General features: G+C 35.7%; 1 protein-coding gene across 8 annotated transcripts in view; it reads left to right on the forward strand.

Annotated features, from left to right (window-relative positions):
• Positions 1–19,888, forward strand: part of MNAT1 (MNAT1 component of CDK activating kinase) — a 253,495-nt gene that overhangs the window by 72,878 nt on the left and 160,729 nt on the right. For 4 of the 8 annotated variants that reach the window (XM_065548876.2, XM_005561431.4, XM_065548877.1 and 1 more), the window contains exons 2-4: positions 3,962–4,114; positions 5,788–5,861; positions 16,364–16,467. In XM_065548876.2, coding sequence (XP_065404948.1) covers positions 3,962–4,114; positions 5,788–5,861; positions 16,364–16,467 — 331 coding nt within the window. The remainder of the gene's footprint in view (positions 1–3,961; positions 4,115–5,787; positions 5,862–16,363; positions 16,468–19,888) is intronic. The other 4 variants (XM_073997489.1, XM_073997487.1, XM_073997488.1 and 1 more) reach the window with 1 other exon arrangement.

The following is a 19,888-nucleotide window of genomic DNA, read 5'->3' on the forward strand; positions in this document are numbered from 1 at the left end:
TATTTTAATTAACTGGTGATCATTTAGGTCATTTCTACCTCAAATTTCTACAATTCAGTTAGAGCAGAGATTTTTGTCAAATTTAGTTGAATTTAGGTTTCTAATGTTTTAATGTTCAAAGATATGGCACTTCAATCAATATATTATTGTATAGACAAGTTAGGCAACATATTTTGGGAGGAAAATTTTCTAAAAATAATATCCTGCTTCTTTCTTATAGAATTTAATACAATGGGCTTAAGGAAGAATTTGTTGTAAAAATAAAATTTTTCTTTAACAATGTTATTACTTGTTTTTCATCTTTGAAGACCGTAGGTTTCTGTTTCGTTTTTAAAAGCCAAGGAGCTAACGAAGAATGGAAAGTGCTGATAAAACTAGGTTACTTCACAGAAAGTCTTAAGTATAGAATTTTTGACAAACTATGAATACTTTTTTAAGTCAGTATGTTTTAATAATATTTGAAATTCTACATGGAATGTAGTTGCTCTTTAAAAATAAAGCGATCAATTGACTAAAATTTTGACGAGAATATTCTTGATAAAATAAAATCTGCTAAAAATAAGTCATTCAGAGAGAAAAAGGATGAGTACCATTCTGACTTTTAAAAACAAAAACCATAAAAATGTTTTTGGAAATGGATAATGACTGAAAATTTGGGCTTCTTCACCAGATTTTTCTGTTTTCTGCAGAATATAAAATTTTATTTGAAAAACTTCCTTGCACTCTTAGAGGCAAAAGATTGCCCATATACTGCTGTGTTGGTTGCTTTGTTGCCAGATAAAATGAGCTAGCAATTATCAACTACTACTTCTTCTTCTTCTTCTTTTTTTTTTTTTTTGAAACAGAATCTTGCTCTCTTGCCCAGACTGGAGTTCACTGGCATGACCACAGCACACTGCAGCCTCTGCCTCCTGGGCTTGGGTGATCCTCCCATCTCAGCCTCCTGAGTAGCTGGGACTACAAGTGTGTACCACCATGCCTGGCTAAATTTTTTTTTTTTTTTTTTTGTAGGAACGAGATTTTGCCATGTTACCCAGGCCAGTCTCAACTCCTGGGCTCAAGTGATCTGCCTGCCTTGGCCTCCCAAAGTGATGGGATTATACGTGTGAGCCACTGCACACAGCCTACCTCTCCTGTTCTTTATTTTATGTATTTATTTATTTATTTTTGGACATAGGTCTTGCTTTGTCACACAGGCTAGAGTGCAGTGGCCGATCACAGCTGACAGTAACCTTGAACTCCTGGGCTCAAGTGATTTTCCTGCCTCAGCCTCCTGAGTAGCTAGGACTATAGGCATGCACCACCACATCTGGCTGATTTTTTTTTAATTTTTATTTTTTGTAGAGAGAGGGATCTAGCCATGTTGTCTAGGCTAGTCTTATATTCTTGGGCTCAAGCTATCTTCCTGCTTTGCCCTCTCAAAGCGCTGGGATTATAGGCATGAGCAACCATGCCTGGCCTGTTCTTTTTTTAATGATCAGTTTTCATATATATATTTTGTAAATATGTAGAAAAAGATGTGGCCACACAAACACTAAACTCAACAGTAGCATATTACCCGTGGAAAGTGAAATATAGAACACAATGAAGTAGAACTTTGAATTATTTTTCTATATAATTCTGCATTTTATGAGCTTTAAAGAAAAAATATTCTTTTCACAGTTAAAATTAGAAACGGAAAATGTTACATAGGAAAATAAACTGCAATAAAAAATTTTAATACTGTTTAAATTATTATGGCTTAAGGCAGATTATAAAAAGTAGAGATGTACAACTGATTTTGGAAACAAATAATATATTATGTCTAATATACAATATGACTTTTAGATATATTAATGTTCTATATTACCTTGCTGACTAAACGATTGAGTCTAATCTCCAAGACCTTGAGATATATAATGTTATTTATGACTCTATAATTTTGAATATTTTGGATAGCTGTTTGCTTATAAATATCTTTAGTTAGTATAGTTATAAAGTGTGCCTGTTTTCACCTTCCGTGCATGGGTTTAATTTCCTGTAACCACAAGGAGTAGTGGAAATGCACCACTCTGAAACTTCCTAAGTCCAAAGTGGTTTATCTGGGGTTTAGTTGATCTTGCTAATGGCACTATGATCTTTGGAATTTTTCCCTGTTATTTTTTAGTGACACTATTAAGATAGAAATATAGGCCAGGGGTGGTGGCTCATGCCTATAATCCCAGAAACTTGGGAGGTCAAAGCAGGAGAATCACTTGAGCCCAGGAGTTAAGAGACAAGCCTGAGCAACATAGGGAGTCCCAGTCTCTACAAAAAAAATTAAAAAGTTAGCAGAGCGTGATGGCGTGTGCTTGTGATTTCAGCTACTGAGGAGGCTGATGTGGGAAGACTGCCTGAATCTGGGAAGGCAAGGCTACAGAGAGCTGTGGTAACATCACTGCATTCTCAAAAAAGAAAAAATATATATATATATGTGTGTGTGTGTGTGTGTGTGTGTGTATGTATACATATAAAGATCAATGTTAGTATTTTACTAATAATCTTAAAAATTCTTATTTTTCTTATTACTCTTCTTATTTAGCTTATTCTGTAAGTTAAATACATACTCAAGAGAAATCAACTCTTCCCTATTCATTAGAATTTCTCTTTTTCCCTTTGTCTTGTATTCATTTTTTTTGTTCTGTGAAGTTTATTTATTGAGTAATTAGTGTTAGGCACTGGGGATAGAGAACAAGATAGGCAACATTCTGTCCTTAAGAAATATACTGTACTTCCTTGTCTGAGAGACACAGAAATAAATAAGATGATGTCAGATATTGCTAACAAAAGGAGTAATTAGGACAGTGTGGCCCTAACACATATGGAATTGAGCAAGATTATACCTGGAGGACTACAAATGTTTAAATATTTATCAAAACATTTGAATATTTAAAAGTTGTAAATCAAGCCACATCCTTGGCCCAGCCTGATTTCCTACACAGCATCTTGGGTTGCCAGCAGCCTATACCCTCAAGACCCAGAGGCTAAAGGAACTGCTCTCTCCTCCCATCCATCCTTGTAACCTGCCTGATTGAGTGGTAGTATGGATCTGTTGGGGCAGGGCTGGGATGATTGTGGTGGTACCTAGACCCATCTAAAACAGTATATTGGCAGATCCCGCCAAGTCTCCAGGAATCTGGTTACAGGGAAGTTTGCCTCTCCAGTTCATTGTTTTTTCAACTCAAGTCTTCTAGGAAGTTGTAAGCCCTTCTTAATGTTGCACTACCAGAAAAGGGGATGCAGGTATCTGGGAAACCTGGCTTGCCTGGGTATTCAGTTTGCTTTATTTGGGGCAACGAACTTTAACGGAATAAAGCTTTTATAAGCAGCCACTCTTTCTAGGATTTCTTATTGCAGAAGTTGTGTTCATTTTCTCTGTCATACATACTAGAGCACTCAGAGTTCTTTATCCTCTGGCCAGCGGGGCCTCATTCAGCTGGCACCTCTTTCTTGTAATTGTCATTTGCTCAGTTGATTACAGAACTTTCAAAAATGTTCTTACAAGGAAAGGAAGAAAAAACATCTGTTTTAGTGCTTGGGGTATACAGGACTCTCTAAAGTGCAGGCCCCTGGAAGAGGCTGTTCTTGCCCAGGTCTAAGGATGATATTGGGACTGGGGATGGAGGTGACCATACACTAGCCTTTTACATGCTCTTCCACTTCTCCCTATCCTGCTCTTCTTCCTAGTTTCTCATTCAGTTTATTTTAATTTATAAATTTGTTTGATCTGTAAAACTAAACTGGTATCACTTGGGATACCTATATCTGAAAAGTAAGCTCCAAATGAAAATGAACATTTTCCAGAAAGTTTTTTGGTAAGATTTTAAATAGCAATGACTAGTTTTCAAGTCTCACTCTCCTTACCCCACAGGGGCAAACTGTTCAGATGTGTTGTAGATTTGAACCTTGGCTTAAATGTTATGTTTTATTTCTCTCCTTACAGCTGTGAAAGTTGTGTAGATTTACTGTTTGTGAGAGGAGCTGGAAACTGTCCTGAGTGTGGTACTCCACTTAGAAAGAGCAACTTCAGGGTACAACTCTTTGAAGATCCCACTGTTGATAAGGAGGTTGAGATCAGGAAAAAAGTGCTAAAGATGTAAGTATTCCTGCTCGAATGATTCAGTCAACAAAGAGGACTTTAACAATTATGTCAGTAATTGATTATTATTTCCTCATAAATATGGACAAGTAGCAGGTATATAAGTATAAATTCATTTAAGTTCTTAGGGAACTGAGTAATATTATTTATCTTTGTTAAAGAAGAGCCTCTTGATTGATGGCTTCATTATTCATTTGTATTTGTTTTTTGATTAATAAACATGTATTGAGGACCTACTATGTGTAAACACTGTGTTATGCATGTTAGGCAGTAGTTACAAAGTGATGAGTAAAACAGCTCTGAACTCTGTCCTCATGAGACTTACCGTACAGTAGCACAGGATAGCAAAAAGACAAAAAACAGGTAAACCAAAACAAATGTTATTTATTATAGATTGAGAATAGTGTTATATAGTTAGTGGTCAGTGTTGCTGTGGTCAGTGATGTCAGATGTGGGCTGAGGAGGTAACATTAAGTTGAGGTTTGAAGGCTGTTAGAGAAAATCATGTGTTAGCTGTAGTTTATTTTGGTATGTATATTTTTATGTATATATACATACACATATGGGCATAGTATATATATATGTGTATATATACCTATATATTATTAATCTGTCTTTTTCATTTACAATTTAGGCTTTACTTTTTACTCTTTGTTAATAGTTTTGGGTTTCTTTTTATCCATTCTTTTATTATAAGAAATAATTGATATATTTATTTTCCTTTTTGGTAGTATACAATTCAACCCAGGTAATCAGTGTTTTAGCAGCATCTTTCTAGGTACATAACCAATGGTACTTTATCAGTGCCCCTAGCGGCTCTTTTATGGTTTGTATAACTTCTGCAAGGTAGTCTCTTAGATTTTGATCTTTCATTGTTAATTCCTTGCAATTTACTGATTCTTCCCAGGTACATTACAATATTTAAAGATTTTCTTGATCTAGCATTTTTTAGACTATGTCATAAAAATGGAGGAGTCGCTTCAATTTTTTTTTGTGTTTTGGAAATCAGTGAATCCCTTATAAGTAAATAATACCATAATTTCCGCTGATATGCCTTGCTTAAGCTCATTTCCCAATCTTTCAAGCTCCCAATTTATCTTTCCCTGAAGTCTTAACAAGGATTTTGCATATTGTACATTTTCTCCTGATCCTACTTCTCTGTAGTCATAAGAATTTAAGAATTGCATTTTTGGTTTGCTTACAAATCTGGTGTCAAGAAAACAGTATTTTAGGCTGGGCGCAGTGGCTCATGCCTGTAATCCCAGCACTTTGGGAGGCTGAGGTGGGTGGATCACTTGAGGTCAGAGTTTGAGACCAGCCTGGCCAACATGGTGAAGTCCCATCTTTACGAAATACAAAAAGTATTAACTGGATGTGGTGGTGTGTGCCTGTAATAACCCCAGCTACTCGGGAGGCTGAGGCAGGAGAATTGCTTGAACCAGGGAAGTGGAGGTAGCAGTGAGCCAAGATTGTGCCACTGCATTCCAGCCTGGACGACAGAGCAAGACTCCATCTCAAAAAATAAAAATAAAAAAATAGAGAATGATGTTTTACACAGTAAGCAACTCTTTTCCTTGTATCATATATGAATTAGGTAAGAACAAGTAAACCAGTTAGATAATATTAAAAGCAATGATATGTAATATGTAGATTTTTTTGTTTTCTTAAAGATACAATAAAAGGGAAGAAGATTTTCCTAGTCTAAGAGAATACAATGACTTCCTGGAAGAAGTGGAAGAAATTGGTATGTTTTTAATTTGATGTATGCTAGCCTATAAGACCATGTGCTTTTATCTTTTAAATGCTTAGGAGAACATCTCACATAAAAACCTCTTAATAGGTTTAGTTGTGATAGCTAACATTTACCTAATTACTTTCTTTTGCACTTGAGTTGTGTTTGTCAAATTGAAGGCATACTTAGGTAAAGAACCTATTTAATATTTTGTCTCTGGAAAAATACGTTTAATAGAGGTAGTAACACTTTAGCTGGGGAGGAAGACTATATGGGTACATACATCTGTATGTTGATAACATGTTAGAGTAGTTTAAATGAAGGAAAGCATATTACGATTTTTCAAAAATGGGGTTCCTATTAACCATATTTATAGTGACTAAAGCCATATGTTTATCATTATTTGTGCTTCTGTGGATATAGTAGTCTTAAAGTACTTTGAAGCAGTTGACTGTTGAAGTGGCATTCTATTAATCAGTGTTATTCTTGAATCAGAGGTTGGAGTAATCTTTGTGTCTTTTCTTTCTGATGTGTTTAGTCAAAAGGAAGATTTTGTCTAATGATTTCAGTTTTCTTAAAATTTCAGAGATGTTAAAAACTTTGGAAGTTGTTATATATTGATTTAAAAAAATGCTGCTTTTTAAAGTTGCAATAATTATTACTAAGTGCGGGTTTGGAAATGACACAAAGGTTATATAGTGTGAACATTAGAATGAGACTATGAAGATCAAACAAGAATCATTTTTATTCTTTCAAACTTGATAGGTAACTGTACTCAATATTTATTATTAAAAATAAGATTATAATAAATGAATCATTCTTTAGAAGATTAATACATGGTAAACTTAAAAAATTCACATTCCTGAAGAATAATAAATATTCTAATTCCTTTAATTTCTTTACTAGAAAATCCAGAAAATCTTTTTGTTTCAACTGTTACCTGAAACTTTTCTCATATGTCTAAGTTCATTTGTTATGCCATAGCAAAAACATATGGAAAACATAATTTAGGGTTTCTCAGGGATCTTTCAGTGCCATAAGAGCCACTGCTTTTCCATTCTGCGCGTACTCATTGCACTTTGTATGTTATCTTAGCATCATGAGTGACTATGGATTTTAGCTGAAAAGATGGTAGAATTGGGAGTGACAAGGCAAAGTGGAAAAGTTAGAATGTAGACTGAGAAGAAAAACCAGAAAGAAATCTACAAGAACTGGGCAAGTATGAAGGTATGTAGAAATCTGGCTCTACATAGATGTTAAGTATAGGACAAGCTGTTGGATAGCAATTGGGAAGAAAAGTAGCTTACGTGTATTCTAAAGGTAATGTGATTAGTCAAAAGTCTGGTCAAGCAATAAAAGGAAAGGAGATTATAGGTGTTGCAGTACAAGTTGAATACATGTTCACAATTCTAAGCAGGCAGTCAGGATAACTAAAAGAAACTGATGTACAGAGAAGGTGAGGAATAGGTTTAGGGAATGAACTACAAGGAGATCTTGATTCTGGGATTAAGGTTCTGACTGAGCTGTGATTAAAAAAAAATATATATATATATATATATATATCTTGCTCCAAGATAAATTAATTTGAAGGTATGGACAATATGGGGCCCATAATTGGTACTAGAATTGATAGGCAAGAGCAAGTCTGGATGTTAGAGGGATACAACATGTAATGCTTTCTTTACCAAAATATAGAAACTGTGGCTCAGACCATTTAATTTGAAAGTGATTCTGCTATTACGTATATTCATGAAGGACTGTCTTCAGTTGCAGTATCGGAAAACTCTCTTAACCAATTTCCACTTAATTGTCTCGTTGAAGTAACTGACATTCCCCAGTTCTTCCATAAAATGTACTCACTGATAACCACAGCATAATGAATGCATTGTGAATGCTGTCAACCTTCTTATGCCAGTTGTACTTGTTATTGTAGTTATGTAATTAAATACATATTTAAATATTATATGTAATTTAAATATTTAAAGTTAAATCGTGTGTAAAGTTGGGGAAAAACTTGTAAAACTCTAAAGGATTCTGCTTCTCAGGTTTTTAAGTCACTTCTTAAAAAGTGGAAATTGGCCAGGTGCAGTGACTCACGCCTGTAATCACAGCACTTTGGGAGGCCAAGGCAAGAGGATTGCTTGAGCCCAGGAGTTTGAGATCAGCCTGGACAACATAATGAGACCTATCTCTACCAAAATTTAGAAAATTAGCTGGGTGTAGTGGCACACGCCTGTAGTCCCAGCTACTTGGGAGGCTGAGGTGGATTGCTTAAGTCTAGGAGTCCAAGGCTACAGTGAACCATGGTTGCGCCACTGCACTCCAACCTAGGCAACAGAGCATGACCATGTCTCAAAATACCAAAAAAACAGACAACAAAAAAGGAAACTGAACAATACAGATGACAATTATGGCCTATATAAGGAAGAAGCAAAACTCTAATTAAAGGCTAGAATTTGCTGTATGTCAGTAAGTTAGAGAATGACTATATACTTACTATGTATGTTTTAAGTTAAAGTATTTGAAGAGAGAGACAGGTGTATGTGTGTGTTTCCCTCCTTTAACAGACCTATTTAAATAATCAACTATAAATCCTCATTGTGTTGATTAAAGAGTGGTTCTACTCTATTTAAAGATATTGATGATTTTTGGGAAGTAACCTCTTGGATTTATAGTTTATTTTCTGAACTTCAGTTCAATTCAGTAAGTTTTTAAATTATGTTATGTGAACTGCTTTATTGATGGGGATATGTGGTATTGGTCCTCAATAAGCTCAGACTCTAAAGGGGGAGATAATTATGTTAACTAATAACTATAATGTAATGTGATAAGTCTTATAAATAGGCATTTATAAAATGCTATGGGAATACAGATAAAGCAATTAACCTAGAACTGGGAAATAGAGATATGGTTTGGTGAAGTTCAGAGAAGAGATGACATATGAGTTTGATCTTAAAAGAGGAAGAGGAGTTAACCAGATAGAAAGGGCTTAGGAAAACATTTGTAACAAAAGAAAAAGGCACCGAGATAGAAACATGTGGGGCATGTTGGAGAATGAGCAAGTAGTCTGTTATAGGTAGATAAAACATGAGGGGTGACTAAAAATGAGGCCTGAAAAACAGGCTGGATTAAGGAGGCCTTAGTACCATAGACAACAAAAGCAAAAATAGACAAATGGGATTATATCAAACTAAAATACTTCCTCACAGCAAAAGAAACAAAAGAGTGAAGAGATAATCTACAGAGTGGGAGAAAATATTTGCAAACCAGAAATCTGATAAAGGGTTAATCTCCAAAATATATAAGGAACTCAACTCAGTAGCAAGATAATACTTCATTTAAAAAATGGGCAAAGGACCTGAATAGACATTTCCCAAAAGAAGACATACGAGTGATATATGAAAATGTGCTCGGCCGGGCACGGTGGCTCATGCCTGTAATCCCAGCACTTTAAGAGGCCGAGGCGGGCGGATCACGAGGTCAGGAGATCGAGACCATCCTGGCTAACACAGTGAAACTCCGTCTCTACTAAAAATACAAAAAATTAGCCAGGCGTGGTGGCAGGCACCTGTAGTCCCAGCTACTCGGGAGGCTGAGGCAGGGGAATGGTGTGAACCCGGGAGGCGGAGCTTGCAGTGAGCCAAGATTGTGCTACTGCACTCCAGCCTGGGTGATAGAGCGAGACTCTGTCTCAAAAAAAAAAAAAAAAAAAAAAAGAAAGAAAATGTGCTCAACGCCACTAATCATCAGAGAAATGCCAATTAAAATCACAATGAGATATCATTTCACATCTGTTAGAATGGCCGTTATCAAAAAGATGAGATAAGTGTTGATGAGGATGTGGAGAAAAGGGAATCCTTGTATGCTGTTGGTGGGAATGTAAATTAGTACAGCCATTTTGGAGAACAGTATGGAAGTTCCTCAAATACTAAAAATAGAACTACCATATGATCCAGTAATCCCACTTCTGGGTCTGCAACCTATAGCCCTATTCACAATAGCTAAGATATGGAATCAATCTAAGTGTCCATCATTGGATGAATGGATAAAGAAAATGTGGTACATATACACCATGGAATACTTCAGCCTTAAAAAAGAGGGTAATTCTGTAATATGCAACAACATGGGTCAAGCTGGAGGACATTATGCTAAGTGAAATAAGTCAGTCACAGAAAGACAAATATGGCACGGTCTCACTTATATCTGAAATCTAAAAAAGTTGAACTTAGAGAAGTAGAGAGTAGAATGGTGGTTACCAGAGGCTGTGGGATGGATGGTGGGTGGGGAAAGGGGAGGTGGATGGAGTTAATCAGGTAAACACTGGAGAATAGGCAGTATTTTTTATTATTTTGTTGGCTAAAGGATATGAAATTTCAATTAGACAGGAGGAATGAGTTTTTGAGGTCTGTTGCACAGCATGGTGACCATAATTAATAATAATGTATATTTCAAAATTGCTAAAAGAATAGATTTCCAGTGTCCTTGCTACAAAAAAATAAGCATGTACATTAATTAATTAGATAAAATAGTTCCACAGTGAGTACGAATATCAGAACATCACATTGTACCCCGTAGATATTTACAATTATTATTTGTCAACTGAAAAAAAAGAGGGCTTTGTAAACCAGGCTGTCAGTTAAGATTTTATCCTGTGGCTAAGAGGAGATACTAAAGAGTGAGAAATGACTTTTCAAGGGGCCATTACAGTAGTTTGGATGAGAAATAATGAGGGCTTGGAGTAGATAGTAACAGTGGGTATAGATAGAGGATATTTTAGACGCAGAATATTTAAGTGGTTGATTTGATGTAGGAAGTATGTTAGAGAGAGTAGGCAAGGATAAATTAAAATATTATGACCCGACCGCATGCAGTTGTATGGTGTTAATTAGGTAAACACGGAAGAATAGGCAGTATTTTCTATTATTTTGTTTTGTTGGGTGAAGCGTGTGCAGAAATGAGAGATGAAGTAAAAACTTTAGTTTTAGACCTGTGAAGTTTTGTTACAGTGCGGCTTCACCACTTAGTTGTATGGCATTGTTCTGTTTGTCATCATATAAATAAAACTTATTTATTTATTTATTTTTTGAGACGGAGTTTTGCTCTGTTGCCCAGGCTGTAGTGCAGTGGCGTGATTTCGGCTCACAGCATCCTCCGCCTCCCGGGTTTAAGCAGTTCTCTGCCTCAGCCTCCCAAGTAGCTGGGATTACAGGCGCCCACCACCATGCCTGGCTAATTTTTTTTGTGTTTTTAGTAGAAATGGGGTTTCACCATCTTGGCCAGACTGATCTTGAACTCCTGACCTTGTGATCCACCCGCCTCGGCCTCCCAAAGTGCTGGGATTACAGGCATGAGCTACCACACCTGGCCAAAACTTCCTTTAAAAATCTTGTTTCAAAAGCTTTCTATTTTGTGTTTTATTCATACTTTTAAAGATAATTAGTTAGATGTCTGTGATATCTGTATTGACTATTTATGTTAATCAGAAGTATAAAATGTTAATTTAATGGACATTTACTAAGTACCAGACTGAGCTGTACACACATTATCTCACATAATTTTTGAAACGCTAAGAGACAGGCATTTTTATTCCTATTTTGCATTTGGAGAAGAGGCACAGAGAGCTTAAGTATTGTGCCCAAGATTGCATTGCTGGTAAAGAATGGAGCCAAATTGTAAATATAGGATTTTCTTACTCTCTGAGTCTAGAACACGGAGTTCTATGGAATTATTAGAGATGAGAGAAAAAAGGTAGGTTGGGGTCATATTTTGAAGGCTATTAAAGACATTTGAACTCAATCTTATAGGTAGAAGGGTGTTGTTGAAGATAAATGTTTAAGTCTGGAGTGACAGGACTAGAGTTAGTAGGGTGCCTCAGAGGGTCAGTGTTTGGGGATTCATAAATTGGAGATTGAGGTAATTTTGTTGCATAAATTCCATTATGAATCTTTTGAACATGAATATAAAAATGAAAACGTTATAATTTTGAATAACAGCATCAGACATTTTCAATAGAAGGGGCACACATGAAGATGGACTTTCTTATGGCATTAACAATAGGCTCTTTTCTGTGGCTATGACAATCTATACATAAAATTCTTGTTCCTTATGGCTGCAGGGATTATCTCAAAGGTTTATTCTTAGTTTCCTAATGAACAGATTATTCTTTTGGTGCAAAACAGATTATTCTTTTGGTGCAGAGAATTCTTATTTTAAAAGGGTGAGAAAGTCCTAAGGGCTTTTTAAAATAAATTCTGGATGTCAAAAAGACTTCAAAATTGTACTTAAATAACATTAAATCTTTCAGAAAATACAATAGGCTTTTTGTTTGCTTTTAATACTTGACTAAAGGCAGGTCAGTATCTGAGCTAAACTAGTAAACAGATAAAGGGTCAAATGATTGTTATAGCAAATTAGCTTCTATTCCTTTTTCTTCACGGCTGTTGTATCAACCTGATTCATTGGGTATGAATGAGACCTGCTTCATCTGAAAACTTTTAAAAATAGCAATTCACTTTTATGGTTCTTTTCTTACTTTTTAAAGGAAGAGGTTTATATTATCAGATTATGATTTGCATTTATTATTGCTGTTACCTTTGCTTCTAAATTAAAATATGAAACAAATTATTTTACTTTTATTGGAATTCATAAAGTTTTCTTTTTTAAATTTTTATTTATTCATTTATTTTTTAGAGATAGGGTCTCACTCTGCCTCCTAGGCTAAAGTGCATTGGTACCATCATAGCTCACTGTAGTCTGAAACTCCTGGGCTCAAGTGATCCTCCTGCCTCTACCTCCCAAGTAGCTAGAACTACAGGTGTATGCCACCACACTTGGTTAAGTTTTTAATTTTATTTTTTTGGTAGAGATGGGGCCTCATTATTTTGACCAGGCTGGTCTCAAACTCCTGACCTGAAGTGATCCAGAACTCATAAAGTTTTTAATAAGCATAAAAGAAATTGTTTGTATAAAAACAGATTAATTTCACTTAAGATTTAAGTTTACCTATTTTTGGGCTCTAATGTAAAAGTTAAAATCAGTAGTAAACTGTCTAGTTTGCTAATAAACAGTGTTTTTTTAAACTGCTTTAAACATATTAGTAGAGCTCTACATGGGGTATCAATTTGACCACTTACTTTTCAGTAGATTCATACCGTAAGAAACCAAGATTATTTAGTCCTGTCGTTTTGAACCTTCCTCCTTTGCCATGTTCAAATCTGTAATTATAAAGGTTATTTTAATTAAATCTATAATTATAAAGGTAATTATAAATGTTGGGTATTAGTTTATTTTTTTCTCTCATGATAATTCAACAAGTATTTCTTTAGCCCTTACCAGATGAGAAGTTTTTTTTTTTTCTTTTTTTTAAAAAGTAGACTTTTTTTAAGTGAAGTTTTAGATTCATAGCAAAATTGAGCAGAAAGTACAGAGAGTTCCTATATATCTCTTCCCTCTACATGTGCACAGTGCACAGCCTCCCCGACTATTAACATCCTGCACCAGAGTGGTACCTTGTTACAATCAATGAACCTACATTGACATATGATTATCACACAAAGTCTGTAGTTTACACTAGGATTCATTTTTGGTGCTGTACAGCCTGTGAGTTTTGACAAACATATAATAATGTGTATCTATCATTATATCATATAGAGTCATTTTTAACTGTCCTAAAAATCCTCTTTGTTTTTCTGTGTGTTTATTCCTCCCTACCCCAACCCCTGGCAAACACTGTTCTTTTTAGTTTTTATAGTTTTGACTTTTCCAGAATGTTATATAGTTGGAATCATACAGTATGTAGCCTTTTCAGATTGGCTTCTTTCACTTAGCAATATGCGTTTAAAGCTCCTCTGTGTCTTGGCTTTATAGCCTATTTCTTTTTAGTGCTGAATAATATTACATTTTTTTAAAATCTACTGAAGAATGTCTTGGTTGCTTCCAAATTTTGGCAATGATTAATAAAGCGGCTGTAGCCATTCATGTGTGGGTTTTTGTGTGAACATATGTTTTCAATTCATTTGGGTAAATACCTAGGTGCTTGATTGCCAGATTATATGATAGAGTGTGTTTAGTTTTGTTAGAAACTAGGAAACCGTCTTCCAAAGTGGCTGTACCATTTCGCATTCCCCACAGCAAGGAACGAGAGTTCCTGTTGCTCCAGATCTGCACCAACATTTTATGTTGTCATTGGAGTTTTGCCATTCTAATAGGAGTACATAGAAGTAGTGGAAGTGATAATAAAGATGAATCAGACCTAGAAACTGCCCTCAAAACTTAGACAATTCTTTTAGTCTAAGTTTTGGTGCCAGTTATCCTTCTAATAGGTCAGACAAGATGTGCATATTGAAAATCATTATACAAGGTAGAAAGTGGGTAAACACCAGCAGAGCGATATTAGATAATGTATTGTAAGCATTCAGGGATGGAGAGATTGTAACTACAAAGTGTCTCGTAAGGAGGAGCTGGTGATTAAAATGGGTACAGAAGGGTGAGTCATATGTGGATATTCACTGTTGTTCTGGGTTGAGGTTGGTACTGAGATGAGCCCTGTGGGTAGGGAACAGTTTAATCACAGGTATGGAAATGGGAAAGTGTAGGGGCATACAAATGCAGAGGACTGCTAGGTAGCATTGGTTTTCAGGCATTGAGAGAAATGACACAACTAGTTTTGTAGGCATTGTAGATAAAAGTTCAGGTTTGGAATCAGATAGCCTAGGTTAATGGCTGGGCATGGTGGCTCACATCAGTAATCCCAGCACTTTGGGAGGCCAAGGCAGGTGGATTACTTGAGGCCAGGAGTTCAAGACCAGCCTGGCCAACATGGCGAAACCCTGTCTCTACTAAAATACACAAAAATTAGCCAGGCATGGTGGTGCACGCCTGTAATCCAAGCGACTTGGGAGGCTGAGGTTGGATCTGGTAGATGTTGAGGATGGTGAGAGTTGTGAAAAAAAATCATTGGATTTGGTTGCTCAGAGGATGGCCTATTAAATACAAGAGGTAGATTGTGAGTGGTTGGTAAAGATAGTGGAATCACCATTTTAACTAAGGATCAGAGGTACCTTTTTGAGAATGCTGCTTGTCTGGAGCCTCCCTCTGACTGTTTTGTGTCAGGACTAGAGTGTGATTTATGAAGATTGTCCCACATTGCATCCTAGCCAGATTCCCTGACTTACTTTCTTTTCCACTTTATGTTAAAAAACTGGAGAAGTTGCTAGAGGATAATTGCTTCTCATTTTCTCTCAATTCTTCCAGATTTAAAATTGCGTATGATAAAACTGAATAGACTTTTGCCTTTATACCTAAATGAGCCTGGATTTTCAACAGTGATTATGATAAATTGATGTTCTGAAATACGTTGGCCTCTTGAGAAGACAAAAATGAAATTATAGATCAAATTGGTCATCTGAGTCTGTTTGATGGCTTTACTCAACAAAACAAGCAACTCTGTGTTGGTCCTCCAGTATTACTTTTTAACTCTTATAAGCTATTAAAGGAAAGAGTGAGATGGGGAAGCAATCTGTAGAAACCCAAGGGATAGAGCAGAGTTATTTAGGGTAGATCCGTCTTGTTTGTAGGACAAGAAGCAGGAAGCAGTGGTAAGTAATTGGAGGAGGGGTGGAAAGGCTAATAATGGATGCAGAAAGATTACAAGGGAAGCTTGAATTGAATTATGGAATAGGAGAGTCTTACTGATATGGATTGCTCCATATGAATTTATATATAGCAAGAGGGTCTTTTTTTAATTGTTCAGAGTATTATAGTAACTTTGATTTACATATAGAAAATTAGAAGGGAATATGGCATTTATAATTTAAATTATTTTGATTTGGAATTATAAAAAGAGAGTTCTAATTCACAGAAAATTTAGTAGTATCTAAACATGTCTCAGTAGTTCTCTTAAATTCTTTTAGTCTAAGTTTTGGTGCCAGTTTATCCTTTATTTTTCTTCTTAAGTTCCAACTCTTTTATTTCATACGTTTCTAGAGCTAGACTACAAGGTTTGGAATCAGGTTTGGAGGTAATTCAAGCCTGTGCCTACTCATGTTGGAGACCAGTGGAATGGGGATAAAACCTGTTTTTTGTTTGATATCAATTATACAAATATATGATTTTTAAACTCTTTTTAAAATTCTGACTACTGTAGTAGATTCCAGACTTACTCTTTATATTAAAAAAACTTAAACAGTATTTTGTATGCTTTTAAAGCTAGAGAGGGGACTATAAAAATCAGATCTAATTAAGTATGGCAAGCACGTATCTTAGGTTTTCTGGAGTGAACCTGACATTTAGGTATTTTGTGCGAGTCAGACAGTCTGTCCTTGTATTTGGCTTGGAAAACATGGTTGCCATAACTAGAGCTAGTCTCTAAAATAGGTAGCTGATTAAAAGGTCACAAATAGAGCTATAAAGAATGACATCCTAACAAATGAGTCTCTGTGGTATTTATTTTTTATTATCTACTCAAGATTTATATTAAAAGTATTTTTCATCTCATTGTTTTCTTTCTAATGCAGTTTTCAACTTGACCAACAATGTGGATTTGGACAATACCAAAAAGAAAATGGAGATATATCAAAAGGAAAACAAAGATGTTATTCAGAAAAATAAATTAAAGCTGGTCGGTGGCTAAGTATTTTCTTCTTTTGTCTTAGAAACAAATGTTTCCAGGCCGGGCGCGGTGGCTCAAGCCTGTAATCCTAGCACTTTGGGAGGCCGAGACGGGCGGATCACGAGGTCAGGAGATCGAGACCATCCTGGCTAACACGGTGAAACCCCGTCTCTACTAAAAAATACAAAAAACTAGCCGGGCGAGGTGGCGGGCGCCTGTAGTCCCAGCTACTCGGGAGGCTGAGGCAGGAGAGTGGCATGAACCCGGGAGGCAGAGCTTGCAGTGAGCTGAGATCCGGCCACTGCACTCCAGCCTGGGTGACAGAGCGAGACTCCGTCTCAAAAGAAAAAAAAAAAAAGAAACAAATATTTCCACATGATACTTTAAAAAGACATCTTCCTTTAAACCAGTTACATTTACAAAAAATGTCGCTGAAATTTAGACCAGAAATATGAATATACACTGTAGAGGTATGTAGGTAGGCAGGCACACATTACTACAGCAAAAACCACTTTGACAGCATTATGTTAGACTGTGCTTTCTTAAGGAAATGGATCCATAAGATAGGTGATTGTTAACGCTAGTTTTGCCTGCTTGTATAATTTTCCGATAAGTGAGCATTTGGACAGTGGTCACAAAACAATGGAGGCTCATTTTTATCCTTGAACACTAATTTCTTTAAAGGAGGGAGTAAACCCAGACAGACGTTGATGGAGCTCCCAAGAGGGAGATAAAACAAGGACACTATTTATTAGAAACTAAAATGAATTCATGATTAGGTCAGAGGAACACATTTGTCAACTAAGCTTAACTTTGGTTTCTCAATTAGTTACCTTTTTTGTTTTACTGAAATAGTATCATTGCTAGATATAAATATGATTTTGGTTTGTTTTAGTTGATCTCATGTTGAAGTTTGTTTTGAAAATATCTCGGCCGGGCGCGGTGGCTCATGCATGTAATCCCAGCACTTTGGGATGCCGAGGCGGGCGGATCACAAGGTCAGGAGATCAAGACTATCCTGGCAAACACGGTGAAACCCCATCTCTACTAAAAATACAAAAAAAAATTAGCCGGGCGTGGTAGCGGGCGCCTGTAGTCCCAGCTTCTCGGGAGGCTGAGGCAGGAGAATGGCATGAACCCGGGAGGCGGCAGGACTTGCAGTGAGTGGGGATCGTGCCACTGCACTCCAGCCTGGGCGACAGAGAGAGAGACTCCGTCTCAAAAAAAAAAAAAAAAAGAAAAAAAAAAAAAGAAAATATCTCAGGAGTCATATTAAATGTATTAAAATGTATTCTATAAAGAAAAAAGAATTGTATGCATACAAAGGATCAATTGTCTAATGTATACACTTTAGCTATCATTTATATAGTACAGTTTGACTTTCTAGTTGTAGGGAAAAGCAGAGGTAATTATGTTTGAGATACTTTATCAGGATTTTGTAATTAGTGAAAAGGATACAAGCATATTTGGATCACATAGCATATATTTTCATCTTGTATTTAGAAGAGACTTCCTCCTTATAGTCTTATAGTGCTTTGTATCAGCATTTCTTTCCTGCTGTAAAACTCTCAATGAATTGATACTACATTTTCATTCCATTCATACCTAGTCTAGCTTTCTTTAAAAGTATCTTATTTCTGAGAGCATCAGTATGTCATTAATGTTACTCTCTTTGCCTAGTAACCTTTTCTGGGAACATCAGAAGATACATGCAGAATAGGTATGCATAGATAAAATGTTTCATTAACCCCAAGTGTTGGGATTACAGATGTGAGCCACCACTTTTATCATGAAAGGGCGTTACATTTTATCAAAGCCTTTTTCTGCATGTATTGATAAGATTATGTGATTTTAATTCTTTATTTTGTTAATGTATATTAATTGATTTTGTATGTCAAACTGTCTTTCCATCCCAAGGATAATTCCCTCTTGGTTATGTTGTATGATCCTTTTAATGTGCAGTTAGATTCAGTTTATAAGTATTTTGCTGAGGATTTTTGCGTTTTTGTTCATCAGGGATATTGGCTCGCAGTTTTTTTTCCTTGTGGTGTCTTTGTCTGGTTTTAGCATCAGGGTAATAATGCTGGCTTCATAAAACGAGTTTGGAAGTATCCCTCTCTTCAATTTTTTAGAAAAGTTTGAGAAGGATTGATATTAATTCTTCTTTAACTGTTTGGCATTATTCACCACTACAGCCTTTTCTCTGTTAGGAGGCGTGATGACTGATTCAGTGTCCATACTAGTTCTAGGTCTTTTCAGATTTCCTATTTCTTCATAATTTGGTCTTAGTAGGTTGTATGTTTCTAGGAATTTGTTCATTTCTTCTAGATTAACTGAAGTGTATAATTGTTGGTGTGTAATTGTTCATAGTAGTCTCATGATCCTTTTATTTCTGTGGCATCAGTTGTAATGTCTCCTCTTTCACTTCTGATTTTGAGTCTCTCTTTCATAGTCTTGCAAAGAGTTTGTCAATTTTATCTTTTCAAAAAAACTTAATTTTGTTGATTTTTTTCTGTTCTTTTTCTATTTTCTATTTATTTTTGCTCTAATCTTTGTTATTTATTTTAATACTTTGTTCTGCTAACTTTGAGCTCAGTTTGTTACTAAATTTCTAGCTCCTTGAGACGTAAAGCCAGGTTGTTATTTGAGATCTTTCTTCTCTTTTAAAGTAGGTGTTTATCACAAGAAACTTCCTTCTTAGTACTGCTTTTTCTGTATCTCTTGAGTTTTGGTATGCTATGTTTTTGTTTGTGTTTGACCTGAGGTATTTTCTAATTTCCTTTTTGATTTCTTTGACCCAATGATTTTTTGAGTTTATTGTTTAATTTTCACATATGTGCATATTTGTGAATTTTTCCAGTTTTCCTTCTGCTATTGATTCCTGGTTTTATTCCATTGTGGTCAGGAAAGATACTTGGTATGATTTCAGTCTTCTTAAATTTGTTAAGACTTGTTTTGTGACCTAACTTGTGACCTATTCTGTAGAAAGTTCTGTATGTGCTTGGGAAGAATGTGTATTCCGCTGCTGTTGAGTGGAATAACAACTAACAGACATATACAGAGCTATAAAGTTGTTTTAAGACTTCTGTTTCCTTATTGATCTTCTTTCTGAAAGTTCCATCCATTATTGAATGTGTGAGTTAAGTCTCCTACTGTTACTATATTGCTATTTCTCCCTTTAGTTGTCAGTTTGCTTTATATATTTAGTTGTTTATAACTGTTATAATTTTCTATATGTTGACCCTTTTATCATTATGCAATGTTCTTTGTCTCTTTTGACAGTTTTTTAATGAAAGTCTATTTCGTCTCTTACTATGTTCTTTGTTTCAGTGAATGGTGCCAGCATTCATCTAAGTATTCAATCCATATTTGGTCAGTGTTTATATTCTGTTGAAGATCACTCATGTTTTAAGCCTCATCCCTACTCTAA

Source organism: Macaca fascicularis, chromosome 7, assembly GCF_037993035.2.
Source record: "Macaca fascicularis isolate 582-1 chromosome 7, T2T-MFA8v1.1".
In the NCBI taxonomy this organism is placed as follows: domain Eukaryota; kingdom Metazoa; phylum Chordata; class Mammalia; order Primates; family Cercopithecidae; genus Macaca; species Macaca fascicularis.